General features: G+C 40.6%; 1 protein-coding gene across 6 annotated transcripts; it reads left to right on the plus strand.

Annotated features, from left to right (window-relative positions):
- Positions 1 to 5600: 5600 nt before the first annotated feature.
- On the plus strand, positions 5601 to 17265 carry tfec (transcription factor EC). Of its 6 annotated transcripts, none has more exons than XM_082510536.1 (8): positions 5601 to 5766; positions 9436 to 9690; positions 10445 to 10546; positions 12560 to 12680; positions 13559 to 13615; positions 13747 to 13822; positions 14772 to 14919; positions 16018 to 17265. In XM_082510536.1, the coding sequence occupies exons 1-8, from the start codon at positions 5710 to 5712 to the stop codon at positions 16510 to 16512; spliced, it is 1311 nt and encodes a 436-aa protein (XP_082366662.1). In that variant the 5' UTR covers positions 5601 to 5709; the 3' UTR covers positions 16513 to 17265. The 6 variants fall into 6 exon arrangements, with proteins under 6 accessions (XP_082366662.1, XP_082366661.1, XP_082366663.1 ...); XM_082510535.1 differs by lacking the exon at positions 5601 to 5766 and adding an exon at positions 6341 to 8861; XM_082510537.1 differs by lacking the exon at positions 5601 to 5766 and adding an exon at positions 6341 to 8861 and having other exon boundaries at positions 12560 to 12605.
- The last annotated feature ends 3623 nt before the right edge of the window (positions 17266 to 20888 follow it).

The raw sequence follows: 20888 nt of genomic DNA on the forward strand, positions 1-20888 counted from the left end.
GTAGCATCTCAGCTAATCCGTTTTTTTTTATTACCAGATGAAATGACAAAGGGCCGACAAGGTGCAACTCCCCGAACAGCTAAATCCAGACAGGAAATACAAACCGCCAAACACTATGCATGTGACTTCAGAGATTTGGCTTGCATCATTCAAAGTAATGTTGTGCACCCTTGTTGGAAAAAGTTACAATCTAGTTTTTGTATTTTCCATTATCTTCAGACACAAAAAGCACGTCTAATGTTCCACTTATATGTTACATCATGTTGCCTAATGTTTTTATATTGATTCAGAATACTACAGACTAAGTTGATCATTCTGTAATAGGTTACCCAAGACTTAATTACAAGTCTTGATGCTGTTAGATTATTAAATCTTTTTTGGCCAGCTCTACCGATTCTTTCCTGACTATTAAATTCAATAGTCTGTGCTTCATCCATGACTATACCTTCATGTCATATGAATAGTTTCATTCAGGGTGTTTATCTAAGAGTGTAATTTTACAAGAATTGCCAGTAGACAGTTTCATTGAATTCTTAAAAATTGTTATGTTTTCTTAGTAACTGATAGATGCAGACTCATTGTGAGTGGACTGCGGATATATAGATATGAGCTGGGCTGTGTTTAAGTAATTAAATAATGGATTTAAACCTATTCCAGTAGATGATCTTTGAGTGTTATTTTTGCTGTTCTAAATATTAATACTAATTGCAACTATCTAGCTAGAAATGTCAAAGAATCCAGATTAAAACTTAAACTCCCATCAGTGCAGATGTAAAAGGTTCTAGTTTTATGTCTGTAAGTGTTATTTCAGTATAAGTTTTGTTGGAGGTGGGTAAAAGACCAACCTCCATGCTATGAAATGACAAGTCTTCAAAGCAGGATTACCAATCACCAATTATTGACAACCATTGTAGTTTCTGATTTTATTTTCTGCTTGTCTGCTAAACAAATCAGATAGAAATGACTGAAATTGGTAAATTGATACATAAAAATCTATGCCTATAATAAAACCAGTAGCAAATTTAAGCTGTCAGTCAGCCTGGTGTAGACACGCAGACAGCTGGTACTGAGGACTGAGAGGTCAGAGTCTCTGTGAACTGAACAGATCAAACGCTTCAATAAAATCCTACTTACACTCATGTCTCTTACTGTGGTTTCCCACCAGGATGTATAACTTCAGAACAGATTGAATTAGTGAGAGAGAATAGATTCCTAATCGATTAGACTAAGTGTATTTAGACTCAGTTTGACATGCAGCATTTGTACAAAAGGCACAGTGAGTCAAATCTTTTGAGATAAATAGATAAATATATCTGTCCTTTACAAAAAAGTAGGGTAGCACAGTCGTACTTAACCGCATCTTTCTTTTAAGGAAATCTAATTCATTGTCTGTATTGTAACTATTTTGTCTATAATCCTTTATCCAGTCTTGAAAAGTCTTTAGTTTGGTAAGCTGGGATTGTCTTGCAATCAATCATGTGCATAATTTTAATAAGACTTCATCTTAATAGTTATAGCTTGGGCTCACTGGGGCTTCTTTTCACCGTCTGCCAAAGCGAGAGATTAAAGTTTGTCTATGGTGCAGCTTTCTGACATCATCCAAAGAAGCAATACTAAACATCGCTCTATCCTGTTCTAGCTCACTGGACAGTGAGGGTCAAGGCTGAGATTCCCCTTTCAGAACTACTACACAGTAGTTTACCCATAATCCTGTTCTGTACTGCTCAACAGCTTCTGTTTAAACTTCTTTTGAGGAAAACTTGTCCTGTGTTTCTTGCTCAAATCCACCAGGTGGCCTGGTGCGGTAAATTAGTGCGGTCAGTGTTAATCTCGTTAAATTGATGTTAACACCATAACCGCATTGGATGGCGCTAACATGTTAACGAGCTAACCTCGCTAACACGTTGATGCCATGCAGCCCCACGCACGCATCGGGCGATCCGTGCTAACTCACTAACAGAGATTTGCCAGATTAATGCAGTTGTGGTGTTAATGTCATTTTAAGGAGATTAATGCTGACTGCACTAATTTAATTATATGCAAACATGCCTAAAAATGTAGTATATAATAACAAAATCAAAGTTTGGATCATTGTAACAAGCTTTAGAGTCAATATTTGGTATGACTACTGTTATCCTTTAATACAGTCCGAACTCTCTTAGAAAAACTTTCTCATGTTTTCTTAAGGAAAGATTCTCCAACCTTCTTGAAGAACATTCAAAGCTCCTCTTATGCTGCATTTTTTTCTGTTCTTTGTCGAGATGATCCCACACTGCTTCAATAATTTTGAGAGGTTCTGGGGAGGCCAATCCATGACTGACAGTGTGTCATAGAAATGTGTTTTTCTGCCCGGGTATGCTTTTACTGCATTGGAAGTTGAATTTTTCATCACTGTCATGATGAGAAATGAAGCAGTTGACAATTCGATACGTTTGAGATGGTATTAAAACCTGATCATACTTTTCCATACAATATTTCCATCAGGTTTGACAAGATTGCACAACGCTACTGGCTGAAATGCATGCAGTCGCAGACAGAGCCTATGTTGTACAAATGACTGATTGTCAGGTTCTTGTGTAATGTGGCATATTTCAGTCATTTCTTCCTGGTTCCTTTTATTAGACCATTTCTGATGAGGTTTCAGTGAACAGTATAGGGCTCACCTGTAGGGCCATATGCAACAGTCAGGTCCTGTGTCAGGTCTTTGCTGGATTTTTCCCCCTATTTCTTAAGGACTTTTAGAAACGGTTCATCTGCTGTTATATATTTTAGGCCTACAACTTCTTCTTTTATCCTCCATGGGTTCCATTCCCACAATTTTTTACGGACAGACTGCACATTATATCGCAATATGCCAATATTTCAGTTACTAGCTCTTTGGGAATCACCCTGTTGGTGCAATAGCACCAACTTATGTCAAATTTTATGTTATTCTGTTACCATTTTACTTATATTTGACTAAAGAAATTAGAACAAATGAAATGTATTTGCAGCAGGCTGCTAGTAACAAAGTGGCTAAAAATACAATTTAAAATGAGTTCTGTGTAAACGCATCATTGGTTAATCCCCTGAGTTAAATGGCCATTTTATGTGTGAAAAATATACAGGTCAGTGTTAGGTGGCTTAACAACAACAGGACAGTGCACTTTAAAATTTTTTTAAATAATGTTTAGTTATTATATGTCTTATAGTCTTATCATTAAAAAACTAAAACCAACCAATGTAAACAATACAGTGTCATTAACAGCAAAAGGTTTTATTCACAAATATACAGTTTGTGTAGACCACTTGTGAAGTAAAAAAAAAAAATATAAACCAAAAAACATAGTCTACAAACCTGGATTTATTCTGTGCTATTTCTTCATGTTCTTAACTAGCGCGTGTCTGTGAAGTAGTGTGCATGCATGTGTGCATGAGGGTCTGCGACCTCTCAGGTGTTCCTGTGAACAGGCTCCTTTTTCACTGCTCACAGAAAGAATAATGTGCTCTAACTGATTTAGCAGCAAAAATTGTATTATTGCATTTTGACTAATTACATCTACCCTGTACTGACAGAGAGGACAGGCTGCACTGCGTCGCTCTTTCTCCTACTCCTCTCTCAGCTTTCTGAAGACCTTCAGCTGACTGTAGCTATTTATGTAATACTCATTTGTAAAATTAAAGGTAAATGAGTCAGCCACAAATGTATACTTTGTTAGTCTATTAGTGTGTTATGTCAGGTATTTGCACTTTGCTACAGTAGCTCACATTTTTAGTTCACTACATTTTTAAACCAAAATTCAGTGGAAAGTGAACTGTTAAGTAAAATGATTATGAAAATATTTTTCTATATATGACTTGGTGTTAAAACCAGAGAAAATAGTTTCACAACTAAGTCCTCTGCTTGCTATATCAGTCAAATATAGTTAAATAGGTTTTGTTTGTGTACTTACAGGAATCAGTTTTTCTTTTTTAACCACAGCTGTAGTTATGTACCGCTAATGGCGCTGTACGAATTTACATTTCATTTTCTCTCAGGCTTCAAAATATTACCCGTGTTTTTGTAATTAATGATGGCATTTTAAAAAAAAGAAGAAGTTTGTTTACAATCAAACCTCCACAGGGCACCTTTAAATCATTTTACAGTGAGATGTCTTTACTTTAAGTATGAATTTTAATTATTTTCGCAGCACTGCTGAGGTGAACCATTTTCTTAAATTCAATATTTCATCAAGGTAACAAGCGCATGCTCTCGCACACAGTTTCATGTGTAATCCAGTTAAAATAGCTGTAATATTTAATTCATATGAGAATCATTAAAAGTGCAGTGGTGCTGTGTCCATTATGCATTCCTTTTCTAGCAGGATAAAACAGTCCTCAGATGTGGGCGCTGCACTTTGAAGTGTTGTCTCAGAAGCAGGCCAACTCTTACAGGAAGTCCCTGATGTTTAAAACATGCTATGACGGGGGACTAACAAAGGTGAGCACTTGTGGCTTGCCCCAAGATGAGCCAAAAATGGCCAGCCAGGAATTTTTGCCTAGATCTGATGGAGCGTACATACAGCAGACATCAAATAAACAAAATAGTGGACAAATATACACATGGGTAATGGTTAGAACAGTACAAAAACGAGTGCAGGAAAACACAGCAACAGATAAGCTGGAGAGATGGGCATGCCTCGTGTTGATGGTCAAACAGCAGCAACAGAATCCAGATAGTGCAGCATAAATATTACCTAATGATCTAGATCCGCTATATACACAGAAGATTACTGTGCATAGTAGCATCAAGAAGGGCATTCTTTGCGTAATGAAATCATTGACCATAGACACGTGTGGGGCAGGCTGCATTTAAACTGCTGAAAGAAGACTTTTAAAACCCAAAGTCTGCACAGGATTGATTTAATTGATTCAGTTTAAGCCATTATGTTCAATGTCCTCAAATTAATCCTGATGTGTTTATTACAGTGAATCAAAAATAATTACTATATGAAATTTGAGTTCTTAAATTGTCAGGACCAGTGTGGAGTTCACCCCAGAACATGTATCGGAGCAACTCTGATTCAGATTTATTCACCTGCTAATATAAAAACTTGTAAATCTTGGGATTAAAGGGAGGACTTTTCAGGGATTTTTGGCCTAATAATAACTAGAACATAATAAAAATGTGTGTTTTAGCATGTTTGCACACATTCTCAAGATTCCTGTTTCCCTGTGTTGGAAAAGTGACTACAGTTTTGTGGATAAAATGACTTCCACTGGGAAGTTGGTGTCATGAAGACAGGAAACTGCGCTGAGCTAGGCTGGATGTTATGTGGGAAAAGCAGGAAAGTGTAGTGATCCACAAGCAAGCAGGAATTCACATTCTGTCAACTTATTATGGCTTCGCACACACACATTCACACACTTACTTCAACCCCCTACTGTAAATGCCATCTGTATTTCTGCCTCTGTCAGGCCTTTTCCTTGACCAAACACACACACAGACACACAGCTACAGAGGGGAAACGGCTCGTGCTGCTCCCAAATAAGCTGATGTGTCATGGCTTCCTTTCTGATATTTCTGAAAAAAAAAAAAAAATTCAGGAAGGAGGCTGCAGCACCTCTCTTTTTCTTCCTCTTCTTCTCCTCCTGTCACGGTGTGAGACGAAGCTGTGGCTGTGACAGTTGTTCTTCTTCTGTAAGGATTTGCAGCTCCTGTGGTGGGAGACGCTGCCACTCTGGAGAGCCATGAGCCGCTGTTGTGTGGTCAAAGTAATCACCTTGACAGAGATCCAACTTTTACAGGTAGGGGAAATGACTTATTTACAGCCCAGGAATTTTGAGGCAATGACACACACTGAAGAAAACATTGTGTTAAATTCTATGTGTGCATTTGTTTGCACGCAAGACACATTTGCAGTTACAGCCAGACTAACCATGGAGGCACCGTGGAATGGGACTTTTGCTATCAGTTCGCTATCCCAGTCTTATCTTTCCTCACATTGCACAATCTAGTGGGTGGTTACAGCTATTTACTGGTTAGCAGGCTCAGCAAAATACAGTAAGCATGACCGAGGAAGAGTTTTGTTCCACTTTCAACTCATCTCCATCCATTTGAGATGGGAAAACAAGATGTTAGATGTTAATAATCTGCATCAATATGTCGCAAAGTGCGGCATTTTGCAGAAATGAATCCAAAACTCCTAGTAGGTTTTGCCCATAATTTGTACAGCTAGCTAATGTCACCATCACCCAGTGTTTCATAAGTTGTTGGATTTTTCTGAAGTGAAAGGAGAACTTGGGCAAGACTGAAACTGGATTAGGCAAGAGCTTTGTGCATTTCAATGTAAAACCTGCAAGGTTGTCTAGTACAATGGCTTTGTGAGTGCAGCATTTCGGGGGGAGAGGGCCACTAAAGAAATACGCCTCTTAACTGCGAGGTAAATGACACCACTGTTAAATGGATCTCACAAATAGAGGCTAAAGAACTGGGCTTACGTTTAGCTGTGAAGGTGTTACTGTAATTTCGGGCCTGCTGCTATCTGTAAGTAGAAGCTGAGGTTTGGGATGTTGCTTTATTTTAAGCCTGACAGAGCTTTGAATTGATATGTTGAAGAGCTGCAGTTGTATTCACTTGTGATGGGATTTCTTGGGCGTGTACTGTAGAGTGCTTTAGATTTGATTAGGACATATGTAGGGACAAAGGCATGTTCTGGGTTTTGGCATTTTTATTTTAGTGGTCTAATATCTCTAATGACGAAAAGTGAGGAAGATACAGATATATATTATTTTATTCAAACACTCTGAAATATGCTGACAAGAAGGTGTGTTCTAAAGTTAAACTATGTGCATTAAGTCAAAAGGCAAAAAGCTTTCATAGTTTAATGTAGGTTTGCATGTCAGGAATAACTGTACAAATGTGTGTAAATAGAAAACTGAACCCATGACCTCCTCTGTGCCAATAATCTCAAACACTGCCTCGATTGTTGTAGCAGGTGCTGGTAGCCGTGCCGAAAAAGAGGAAAACAACCAAAACAAAACAAAACTGAAGCATCTGAATAGCTACAACATGCCCAAACTCCTGATTGATTACATTCTTATATTCTCTCCTGACCCATGTGTATGGCGGGCACTGATAATTTTCCTGCATGCCCGCTTCACACATGCACAGGCCTGCCATTGTCGAGGCTGGCCTTGGTGACTGAAGCACCATTACTCCTCAAATCTAATCAGATTTCCTTAAGTGGATAACAAGCGTGTCTCCGGCATTTACAGTAGTGAGAAAGCTGAAGTGAAACCAGGACAATCCGCTGTCACACAAAGCAGATGTGGTGTGCAGCGGTCCTGGCATCCCTCCTGCTATCCAAAGTGGAAAAAAATGTTGATTGGCTAACAACTGGCATCTTGTTTAGCCTGGAGAACTCAGATAACAACTCTTAGTCACTACTGACAAGATGAGTATTGTGATGAGCCTGGTCTTAGTTAGGTGGCTGAGTTGTGAATAAGGTCAGCTAGTCTAGCTGACAAGGGGGAATTTAATGCTGACTTTTAGCATAAAGACCAATTCTAAAGCTGTCAAAGCTAAAAACTCCCTACAGTTCAGCAGCTTTGTGCCAGACAGCATTTGAAGAATAAGAAGTTTGGTCTGAAAGCATGACGATATAAAGGATAGCTGCATAACAAATCAGTTCTGACTATTTTTTTTTTCTGAGGCAGCGTAAAAGAAGAAGTAACACTTGGACTGTTCTAACCAACAGCTGATGATACTTTTTTTTTGGCATTTTAAATAAGCTAGCTGCTTTCCTCATCTCACATAAACGACACCTGTCGCCTGTTTTTAAGGCTGAGTACTGTGATCTAAATGTGTTACCATGAAATTAGGAACACATTAAATATCGGCATTTTCAAATCATGTTCGAGTAATACTGGTCTGGCCAATCGAAGCTTCTTGAGCTTGTTGTTGCTCAGTTTTTGGTGGGTCCTGATTCCGTCAGTCCCTGAAAGAGCATCTATTCCATGGTTTAAAATAACTGAGAGCTTGCTGTTTTGACCAGTAAATAAAACAGATTTGGGAGGAAGTACGCGAGACACAGGCAAACTGACCAACCTATTACAGTCAACAAGACTACCATTCTTAAATCATAGCACTTCATGTACTCCCCTAAATACTCTGCAGCCCCTAAACGAATAAAGCAAGTCACGACAGCAACCGTCTTTGTGAGCACCAACAAGCATGAAAATTTGATATTTTAGGAGGGATGTTCTTTCCTAAATTTGCCCTCAACTTACACCAAAGGAGACTTCAAAACAGATTTACTGCAGTTATTGTATGGGGAACGCATAATACTAAACTATTTACTTTAAAAGCCTTGAATGAATTGAAAGGCTTGGTTAAAAATGGCATTGGAGGAGTTATTTAAAAACTTCACTGGGGAACAAGGGTCAATTGTGCTGCCACAACCCCTACAGAGGGTTGCAGAGGACTTTGGGAGATCACCACTGATTGGTCAACCAGAAAGAAAAGGGCGGTCTGAGGGAGTTAGTGATAGATGCTAAAGGCAGATACCCTGCAGTGATCAAACCTTGGATGATCTAACAGTCCAGTGTTTGAAGTGATTATCATTGCTACGCAACATAAAGGCTTACACCCAGCTTTGGGCCTAATTAGTTCACTTAGGGCCCTTTATAAAGAGCTGGTAGGGAGACTGGAAGGGACAGACACTCACTGAGAAGTCACCAGATCAACAGGATAGCAGCAGCAGCAGCAGCCGTGGATCCCTAAAGTTGACCTGCTGCCACACCAGAACAAATCAATTTGAAGATTATCTGCTTTTCTGAGAATGCCACACTTAAGTGACTGCAGTTACTACACAATGCGGGATGCAACCAGAGCTTCAAATGTAAGAATACCAACTTTTAGAAACATTGTGAGCGGCTTGGTAAAGTTTATTTAACACTGCTTTCATAATGTTTTTTAAGGTTATCTTGACTATTGCTGTACTGACATGTAATTCAAGATCAACTGAAGATTAAATATTAAGATTGATTGTAAAAATAGTCAGCTTAGTTGGTTAAATTCAGCTGAAGTCTCAGGGGGGAAGAAAAGCTTTTTGCTTTTAGGTTTGTTTTTTTAACTTTTAGACTGTGAAAATGAGTTCAGAGAATGAGATCAAATTCCCATAAAGACACTTTCAACATTTTTATTTCTGTACATGATTCACTTTATTATGAGTTCTAACTTACAGTTTGCAAGTCTGTAAATTTACTGCGCATAAGTGACTAATCACGGCAAACTAGTTATGTGTGTTACTTTAGATATTCTTTTCATAAAGTCAACAGCTGTTTTGGACAACCCCTGTGCAAATACTCTGAGTCAGCGCTGTTTCAGCGGTATGGGAAACAGTGCCCAACCTTGCGCTTCCTGGACTAACTTAGTCAGCTTGCTGAACTGTTGAATGATCTGTTCTGCTACAGGTACAGAGCCACCTGGAGAACTCCAAGTTCCATCTCCACCAGAGCCAGAATCAGCCCGTGAAGCAGTACCTGACGCTGGGCTCCAAGCTGGCCTCCTCGGCCGCATCAGGCCACGCCGTGACACATCCGCACACCCCTGGCCAGGCACTCGCCACCGTGCCGATCATGAGGAACGGACACATGCCCCCTGTCAGTGACAGCAGTAACCCCAACAGCCCTGTTACCCTGCTTACGATGGCCAATCATGACAGTGAGGTGAGTGGACGCATGGAAAAGGAAAGAATCTCAGTCATGACTTTGTGGAACTGAAATTCAGAGAACTCCGACCGTGAAATTGAAACAGAAGTTTTGAACCACAGACTGGGTCACTTACGGATGAACTGTGGTTCATGGTTTTTGTAGATTACACAACATCCTTACAAGGTTTTCCTTTCAGCACAGCCTATTACTTTAAAGCAAAGCTTTTCTTCTCTGTTGATTTTTAATAAGCACTTGTGAAAGATTTGTTGCTGCCCCTCTAATTTCTTTCTAAGGGTGATAAATAATGGCTGACACTTTGTTGAGATGGATAGCTGACACGGTGCATACTTCAGAAGCATCAATTATGACTAAATGTACTATCTGGATTGGGTCTGAATCTTAATGCAGGGAGCAGGTCCAACTAATCATCTAAACAAAGTGATGCCATTATTGATCGCCCTCTCTCTCTGATGTGCTCATCAATAACTTCAGACATGCAGTCTCTGATGAGAGAACCCCTTTCAAAGGAGGAAACTAGGTTGGTAACAGATGCCTGTTTTTTCCCGCCAGCACCACTAACAAATCTGAGAACATGGCGGCGAAGAGCTCGTCTGTTATTGAATTAATCTCTCCACAGTTCCTCCCTCTTTTTCCCTTGTCTATTCTGGTTTGAATGTTGAGATTTCAAACGAATTGGACAGCATTGAAATTCTGGTACAAACATCATCAGTCTGTCCTTGAGTACACTGAAATCACTGTTTTCTTTTAGTTTCCAATGGATGAAGTTATTGATGACCTAATTAGTCTTGAATCCGGTTTCAATGATGGAGGCTTGGATTGCATGGAGCCTAACATCATAATGCAAAACAATGTAAGTATGAATCACATCAACTTTGCTCTAATAGCTACTCATTAACCCCCCCCCCTTTTTTTTTTTTAAATAATGCTTTGTGCTGATTTCTGCATTTCTGCATGGCTGCCTCTGTGGGTTAGACTAGGTGAGCCTAGATTTGTGACAGTCCCCTTAACTAATCACTTCTCTGTTTTTAAAGTTGAATGGGGACTTGAAAGTGAGGTTTCTTTACCCAAACCCTTAGGTGCTGGTTTGACTCGCTTGGGAAAAAGGGGACCCGACTCAGTTTGAGGTCAGCTTAAGTCTAGAAATGAGTCAAAGTTCACTTGAGATTAGCAACATTACTAAAGAAGTTTAACAAAGCAGATTAAGAACTTTTTTTTTAAAGGAAAAGTGATGACATGCGTTTAACAACTAAAGCTAAATGTATAGTAAATTCATAAATTCATAGGAAAATCACATGTGAGAAAGGTCTTTTTATACTAGTCTGTAATGATGTGCGCATAACAAAAAAAAATCAAATAAATGCTCTCAAAGTAATCAAATCTAAACCTGACATTTAGATTAGTGCATTAAAGCATTTAGTAACATAAAGGAAAACTTTAAATCAGTCTAAAAAAAACACATAAAATGCACACTTTTTAACTCTTTAGCAAAAATGAAGTGGATGCACTGATGCACCAGTAGGATTCACAGACAGGGAAGAATTCAAAAACTCTGGGACAAGAGGTCAGTTTGGCCAGAGAACATAGCTACACAATGGGAATCAGGCCTAACTCCATAAATAAAAAGAGGCACACACACAGATAAAGCAAAACAGAGTAAAACACAACAGACATTGTAATGGAGGAGGAAGAATGAGGGCGAGTCAGTGGGTTTCAAATGTAGACAGGAATGCAACAGCCAGGAGCGAAGAGTGAGAGATTTTGCCAGAGAGAGTTACTGAGCCAGTGGATTGGCCTAATGCACATCGTCCCCATGGGCTTGTTCAGAAATGATACCGTGCTTAAATGGATCAATTCATCCTAATTAGTCATACAGTACGATGCATCACATCGTTTCGCTGTGTCAACACACTCAGGAACGCAGACGGGAGAGGAATTGAAGTGATTACAATTTTAGTAGTAGGGGAATTGTTCCTATCTTTTATTTTGATATGCAATTTTGTCCCCTCCTCCTATATATATATATATATATATATATATATATATATATATATATATATATATATACGTACATATTTTTAAAACCAGCTAACACTCATTTTCTCTTGACTTCCTTTTTCCACATATAAGAGCGTGGTTGTTAAATCTAACACACGTTGGAGATAAAATTAGTTGGAATCCGTGGTGGCTTCTGGCATGCTTTTTTTTCGACATAAATACACAAATGCGAATTAGACACACACGTGTGCCATCATGCTAAAGATCCAGACATCTCTGTCCCTCCACTCCATGAAAAGGCCGTATTATTGCAGAGGGGGATACATGTGTTCTCAGACAAGAAGACACCCGTAGGAAAACAGTTTTGCCTCTGTTCATGCAGTTGACCTAGCTAGCCTTTTCATCTAATGGGATGCTATTTTCAACACAGAGCGAATCAGTGTTAGGAGCACTTTCATCTGGAGGGGTTCTGAAAATGGTACCATTAGCAAATCAAGGCGCTATGTTTGGTCAAATCGCCCCCTTGGCGAGCAGCAAGCCTGGGTTCGAGGTCAGGGGTAAAACGTCTTACAATTAGGTTGCGTTTCTGTTAAGTTGTTTTTACTCCATTGCCACATTCCCGGGTAGAGTGGAGGAGATGCTAACAATCTTTTCTTCAACGCTCTGATCACTCCACATGTCTCTTGTCAGTTTTGCCAAACAAAGCCACACAGCAGTTAAAAACAACTGTTTGTTTGGCGGCTTTTGTGTCAAAGTGTGAAAGCCCTGTTTGTTTATGTGCGTGTGAATGTGTGAAATGTAAATGCACTTCCCATTCACTTAACTCACTCCCCTTTCTTCCTCTGCATCTCCCCTCTCTCCTGCCTAGGTGTCTCTCAGCAGCAGCATGTTGGACGTCTATGGGGGTGAACAAGGTATGAACGCCCCTAATGGTGGACTGAGTCCTACATCTAACCCTACAAAGCTCACTGTAAAAAGGGAATACACAGGTATGAACTCATACCATAATCTGACCAAACAGCTAAACCATTAAAGAGTTGCTCACATTGTGAAACCTAAAAAAATAGAAGCTAAAACAAAGTTCCCTTTGTTAGACACTAGTGGAGACTTTTCATCTCAAGGCAACAACAACAACAACAACAACAACAACAACAACAACAACAACAAAAAAGAGATCCTTTTAGGTTTTTTTGTTCATATTAATTACAAACACCCAGACGAAAGCTGATTAGGAAACAGAAAGGATGCCTGACCAAAAATAAATAAATAAATGAAATCCTTCAGTCTCAATGGGCAAATAAGAACATTGCCATCTGTTTCATTTGAGAGTAGGCAGAGGGGACAATGGGCTGTTGCACAGAGTTCAAATTGTCCTGATTAAATCAACAAGAGACAAATTGGGAAATCCAATCTCAGGTCCCCAATTATGTAATTTAGGAGAACGTGACTACAAATATGGATACACTGGAATTTTTGTCCTTCTCGGACGGATGAGTCAATTCGCTAAATCTTCTTAATTATAGAATGTTTTGCGGTAAAAAAAAAAAATGGGGTTACCATTTTTCTTTTTCTTTACAATGAGCTTCATACATGCTGAAGGGGGATGAACCGGGGTCAGCGTGTGTGTAAGGAGGTCAAATTTATGTCCGTAGTGTAGACTCGCTGCACAGACACTCCTCATTCTGACCCCGGCGCTGAACTCCCCTCAAAACGGCTGATTGTGCGTCTCCCGACTGGACCTTCTGTGGCTTTTTGTATTTGTTGTCTTTCAGTTTCTAAATCTGTGTGCATTGCTAATCCATTCGTTCTCCTGCGTGATTTATTTATTCGTGTATTTTTATGTTTTTTTTTGCTTTTTTTTGGACAGAACACGACACAAGGGTGATGGCCAAAGAGAGGCAGAAAAAAGACAACCATAATTTGAGTAAGTGTCACCCCCTCCAACCCACGCCGTTCAGCTCCATAATACCTTAACATCTGGGATAACCTTTGGTGCAGCATCTGACACTGCTCTCATCAACTTTTGCTCCCTTTTTTTTCTTTCTGCTTGCACAGTTGAAAGAAGGCGACGATACAACATTAACTACAGGATTAAGGAGCTTGGAACACTCATACCAAAGTCGAATGATCCGTAAGTTGCAAAATCCTAAATATATTTACTGAAAAATTCTCCCCCGCCACCCCACCTCCTGCTTCGCTTCACTTCACGCCACTGAAACAACTGCAAGAACCTGTGTGTTGGGTATTAAATTCACAGCACAAAGACACTCGAAAAGTCGTTCATTGAATTCAAATGAGTGCTCGAGCACATTTCAGTCATATTTCAAGGGTGCACTTGAACTCTCATTGTAGTCGACGCTCTCCGAGCTGTACGTCTCCTCGCCGGGTCCCGGCAGTTCAGCTCAAAGCATGAATGATGAGGAAAGGGTCAAATGCAAAGAAGCGGGCCACGGCATTTGAATCAAAGTTTGAAGCACAATTGGAACACCGAGACGGAGCGTGGAACTGAATTGAAATCCCGCGGCCATCTTTCGCAGTTGAACTTTGCTTCAAATTTAAATGGAAGGTTAGCGTTGTCGTCGTGCCATTAACGCGGGATAAAAGAGATTATTAGCGCTGATCAGGCCAACGTCTCACTCGTGTGGAAAAGGACAATTTTACTACAGCTTCCCTGTCCTCTTTTAAAAAAGTAATAATATCTCCAAAAGAATGACTTGCACTCTAGCACCTTAAGTCCATTTCTCCATTTTTCTCCTTGCCTTCCTGCTTAGCTCATTTTCCCTTCACCTATTTTTATTCGAGGATTAATTTTACCGTACAAGAAGGTACAAGAATGGACTTTCCACATACCTACTTAACTATTCTATTAAAATTCCCATTCAGTGTCCCCATGTAATGTCCAAGGATGAATAATTGCCCCGTGTAAATCACCATTTCTTATTCATATCATAAAAAAGGGGGAGAAAAAAAACCTCTGTTAAAACTTTTCCCTGCATTTTTTTTTTTATTGCAAAGGATATTCTGCCGACATAAGGGGGTTCTGTGTAAAAGGTTATCTTTTACGTTTCTCCTTTCTGCAGCGACATGCGGTGGAACAAAGGCACCATCCTCAAGGCCTCGGTGGAGTACATAAGATGGCTGCAGAAGGAGCAGCAGCACGCCCGGGAGCTGGAAAGCCGTCAGAAGAAGCTGGAGCAAGCCAATAGGAGGCTGCTCCTGAGGATCCAGGTAATAAGATGTGAATGTCTCAGTGGGTTTACTTTATATCTGTGGTATAAATGCAGATAAAGTGCTTGACACATTTGATAAACACAGAGAGAAAAAGAAGGAACTTATATTTCATATACATTTTTACAAGCCAATCAGCACACAGCATAATATTTTAATTCTATTTTACAATACTGAGTTCTTCCTGCCAAAGATCAGCTGGTAACTGCCAGTCCCACATCCATCATCCCCAGGTACTTCACGCTAATTTCCACCTGAATGCTTTACGACACCACAACGCAAACTTAGGGACTCCCACAGTCCCCGCCACCTTCACCACCACTCTCTTTTACAAAAGATCCCTCACATCCCATAATCTTTTCTTATAGAGGTCAGTGCTAATTACCTGATAAATAAACACAATGACCTCAGCTCTGCGACCTCAGGGAATGCAGCAGGGGCATAAATAGATGAAGAGCACTAATAGAAGAGATGCTTACTGATAAATGTGTGCTGATAGGATTGCACTATGCACATGCAGACTTTCACACTCATTCACTGTGGTTAACCAGAGTAGATATCAATGATGGGAATGCTAAAAAAAAGAAAAGAAAAGTATGTGTAATCAGAAATGATGATAAAAGTATGTGTGAAACAATAACCAACCCCGACAAAAGGGCAGCAAACAAAGGGCTTAATGCAACAGCAGGGCTTTGTGGTGTCACTGATGGGTGATAAGCGCAGATAATGTACTCTGTAAAAGTGTGAGAAGATTACGCAGTGAACCTCCCAATCCAACCTCAGAATGTGGAGGAGCCAGGGTGTGACTGTGATTGTGTCAGAGCTACTCCCATATTAGTTAAAGACGTCAGCTCATAACTGATGAATTTCACACAGTTTTAGATAGTTATTCAGATACTACACATAGCTTTTTTTTTTTCAAAAAAAAGTTGACGTCTCAGCTTACATCCATCTGTGCATCCAGTTGGCAGCTTCACCTACAGCTGCAAACTGCTTTGCAACCCAGCCCCAGCACCTTTGAACCTATGCCTGCTCTCGCCATGCACACATTTTCTAAACCTATTATTTTTTAAAAGGTTTCTTTTCTTTGCTTTCCAGGAGCTTGAGATTCAAGCACGAGCTCACGGGCTACCAAACATGGCCACAGCCTTGGGGACGGTCGAACTTTCCTCCCACCTACTCAAACAACAACAACAACAACAACAACAACAGCAGCAGCAGCAGCAGCAGCAATCATCTCCCCAGGCCCAGCAACCTCAGCAGCCAACTCTCTACCAAGAGGACATCAACAACGACTACCTCCAGAGGATAGCTGCGGCATCTGGCGTGCCATCCACTGCCACCGTCAGCGGGCCGCAGGATCACATTAGTGGCACTGACGCCTGCACCACCTTCTCCGACCCGCTGTCCCATTTCACAGACTTCTTCACCACCACGCTTAAGGAGGAACACCAGCTGGATGAGATCCTGATGGATGACCCACTGTCGCCGTTTGGCACCGATCCGCTCCTCTCGGCCGGCTCCCCCGGAGCTGCATCCAAGGACAGCAGCCGCAGGAGCAGCTTCAGCTCTGCCGAGGGTGATGACCTATAAGGGTGCCCTCAGTCTCGTTATCACCTATAATCCCTGTCGGTAAAGGGCATCCACGTGGCCTTTAAATGACTGAGTGATGGCTCCGAGCATACATTTAAGACTCCTTCTAGGGTTGCAAGTAATTTAAACGACAGCTGACAGCACTCCTTTAAAGTGCCACCTGTGCATTAAGCGTGTAGTTCTTGTCGATCAGTTGAGTGTTGAAGCTACAGAACACTGACGTTCGCCAAAGCTGAGCGGGAACAGAAACATCCTGTGAGCACACCACGGACCGGCTGCTCTTTTTAACTTTACTACAGACAGTTTCAACTATTCTCTGCCTCCCAGACACAGCTGAAAAAGACTTATAAGAAAAAGGGAGACAATTATAAGTACATAATGTTAATGACTACTGTTTTTTAAACACACTGTGGTGGCCACACACTGTAACATATGCAAAATAACCACTAAAAACATACCAAAGGTGTTTCCTTTCATGAAAGCATTAATTCTTTACAAAAGATCATGTTAATACGTTGCAGATGGTTGCATTATTTGATGTGCCTTATTTGACCAGTACTGATGTACTCACCCCAATGCCTAACACGTCCTCATCAGTGTCTTTGAAATGTTTTTGTTTGAAATGTTGGTGTATTTATATGTTTTATTCCATTTATTCATAAAAAGTATATATATTATTATCTAACACCTTTTTTAAAAACTTCTTTGTAGGGGTGGGAACGACGTAATAAACCCCTTTTTTTGTATTTCTTATTTCTTGTCATGCTGGATTCATTGGTGCACCCTTCCTCAAACAGTTGTTCCTGAGTGTCACACCTGTTGTAGCCACCGTCAGGAATTTCAGTTAGCAATCTGTCACATCCAAGCAACACATTTCTCACTTTGCTACAAAAACTTTTACTTCTAACTCAACACCCACAAACCTGCAGGTAAAAACTTGATACAAAGTGACTAGTTGTAAACTGGGGGCAATAAAAAAGAAGAAAAAGAAAAGAAAAGCACATTCTGGATGACAACAGGAGTGAATAAAAAAGCCTGGAAAGATTCATAGTGAAAGGCGAGGAGCCTTACAAGGTGGCTGATTGGCAACGAGAGGCCGAAAGGAAGAGAGAGGAGGGAAATTAGATAATAAAGACAAGTGGAGGAGGAGTAATAATTCTGATGAGCCCACTGTGAGCTGATGAGCCCTTGAGGATGAATAATGGCGACGGATAAAGCGTTGCTCTGAGAGCTGTTAGCCGAGAGCCGAGAAAGTTTCCTTTGAGGTAAGAGGTTGTGGAGATGGTGTCCTTTTCGGAATACGATTATAAACAATCTGTATCCAAGTTAGCCGCAGAAACTTTCTGTGTGACACAGAAATAAAAACTCTTTGATCTCATATTGACAAAAAAAAAAGTAGCTGTGTCATTGACAAAAATCATACATCAACAAGCGGTTTTCTAATCATGAGGTCATGCATTAATAATACAACAAACACGCCAATACTTCCCAAATGGATTTCTCATCAAAGCCTCTTCAAATTAATGTTTCAGAGTCTTATTAGTGTGTACTGAAATCGAAACGTATCCCACTCGCATCTCCTCTTCAGCTGCAAATAAAGAGAAGATCCAATCAATTGGTTTGGAGCAGAGCCACTTCAAACTACAAAGTGATTAGTGATGTTTACGAGTAACTTTCCAAATCAGTTATAGAAGGCAAATACAGATTTCTGTTATGCTAAACAAAACAAAACAGCACTCTCTGTTGTAGTTAAAGTATTGGAAGGATATGAAGCAAGAACATTTTAAAAAGGTGTTAATTAAAAAGAAAACCAAAACATTCACACTCTATAGACAAAACACACTTCCTAACTAATTCATTTCCTCCATATCAAAAAGCTATCACAGGCAAAGTTCAAGGTCCGTTGTGCACATGCTTCAAAAGGAAATGTGGTCGGATGAGGCAACAGTGACATCAGAACAAGTGACTTTTTATTAGGAATATCACAGCTCATCAAGCCCAGGTTTGAAAAACTCGGAGGGTTTGTGTCTGCGCTGGATGGAGAAAACATGTCTGCCTGCATGTTAGAGGCATTAGCTGCATGTGTAAGGAGTTAAACTTGAACATGTAAAACAAATTTGGGTATATTTCCAATTGCGCAACTCTCTCAATCTTTGTCTCACTCGCTATAGTCCTTGCCTAATTTCCGTCGTAGAGAAACAGATGGGATTCTAGCTTCTTACAGAATCTGCAAAGAAAAAAAAAGTGCACCTAGTAAAATAATACTTCACCTCCCTTCTGTTATACTACAAGCACCCACAGGAACATGGTCCCCTTCGGTGAATCACCTCACTTCCACGACTGCAAAAAAAAGGAGGAAAGAAAAGAAAAGGCTGCTGCTGTATCCTGATTGCAACAGCAGGTGGCAGCAGCTGGCTGTGTGTTGTTATCACACTGTGCAGTAATGAAAAGAAACTCAATGCAGGACTGTGGTGCCAATAGGGAACGTTTGTGGTGGATTATTTAAGAAAAGCCAATAAAAGAAGAATAAAAAAAACCTTTACTGTGTAACAATGGCTGGAAAACACTACTTTCCCATATGGAACTGTGCCTTGGCAGTATATGCTAAAGTCCAGGGTACTCCATATACTTCCCAGCATAAACTGACAAATCTAAAGAAGGCAAGTGATGTCGTGAACCTCACAGCGCAGTCGTTCTGTCACCAAAACAACGTTGTCAGACCTCCTGCCACCCACCAACACTGACGCCACCGCCGAGCAGGAGAAGCTGTCACCTGCACAGATGCCAGAGCTGCCAGCATGCTACAATGCGCTCACCTGTCGAGCCTGCCATTGGCAACTCTTAATCACCTCCCGCTGAGGTGACTCACTTTGGAGGCATGGCAAGCTCGGAGACATATGCACGGGGGGCCGCGCGCTCGCTCGTGCACACAAACAAGCCTAATCAAATGTGCTCGTGTGTAAACACAAACACACACTCGCCGCACAAATGCACGCGCAGGTGTGTGTATCACTGAGCTTCGTTGCCACACATAGGTGGAAGAGAAGGTGAAAAAAGAGAGAGAGAGAGAGACAGAGAGAGAGAAATCCACGTAAAAGCCCTCATCAGGATCTGGACTGTGACAAGACTTGTGCACAAATTAGGTGAAATTTGAGTGGGAATAACAATATGACAGCCGGCAGTGAGGAACCAAACATCAAGTGTCATATCTATTTTCAGCCATGACTCAGAGCTGTGTGACAAACAACACCATGCTGCTTCTCAATCAGTCAACCCATCTACTGGAAATGTGGCAAACTACCCCGCCCCCCCCTCCCCATGAGTTTTTTTCCCCCCTTCAGGAAAATAAGAAGCGATCTGAAGCTAAGGTCAAAGTTAAAGGTGAAAAAAAATATATAAAACTTCGCCAAAGTCTGAGCATCACATTTTAATGCTCATACCATTGACTGTGTTCTTCCATTGCACCAGAGTAATACTTCCCATGATTCTCTAAGGGCTGATTTTATTAGGGACCACACCCTGACCAACGCTCGACAAACTCCCACGTCAATGGACCGCCGAGGCCCCCACGTGCATTAACAAAGGAACACGAGAGACAGAGAATTGAATTTTTTTTAAAAAGGCCCTTCTCAAGATGCTATAAAATTAATGCGATTTCCAGAGTTTTTATGAATCGCACCAGATGCCAAATACATAACTTCAAACAAATTGACTTCCAATTATTGGTGCCGCACACCACTTCCAGATGTGCAACAGATGGAGCCGGGGCAACCGAAGGTGTCTCGGCCCGCTCTTTTTTTTTGTGTGTGTGTTTTTTTTTGTTATTCCGCAGTAAAAAACAGCGGCACAGTTGTATGCATTTTAAATCACAGTGGGCTGTGGGCTGGAGGTGAAGGGAAGGACACGGGGGATAAGAGGAGGAAAAATGAAAGCACATCATTAGGAAAAATGTAAATCGGCACAGCACAGACAGTGCCATATGTAGCATTAATACGCCCTGATATTATGTAAAGGCAGATGAGATGCCGGGGCTGAAAGCTGGAACTGTATCAAGGAGGTGGAGGGATTCAGAAATGTAAATGTTAATGTGATCTCTGCTGTATCTTCCAGTGCCTGGGATTAAATGGTAAAAAGGAACAATTATGGGGCTTTCTTTCTTTTTTCTTTCTTTTTTTTTGCCGCATATGTTAATAGCTTACAATATCCTTGCATACATAAAGAACATTAGATATGATTAGAAGATATCCACAGTTTATATACTAGGAGGGTTTTACGGCAGCCATAAGAAACGCTGCACTCTGCTCTGTTGTTAATAAAGTCTCTTCCTGGAAACTTGAAGTAATTCGATTAGTCGCTGTTAAAACCGACATAAAAGT

Source organism: Aulonocara stuartgranti (assembly GCF_965226115.1).
Source record: "Aulonocara stuartgranti genome assembly, chromosome: 17".
NCBI lineage: Eukaryota > Metazoa > Chordata > Actinopteri > Cichliformes > Cichlidae > Aulonocara > Aulonocara stuartgranti.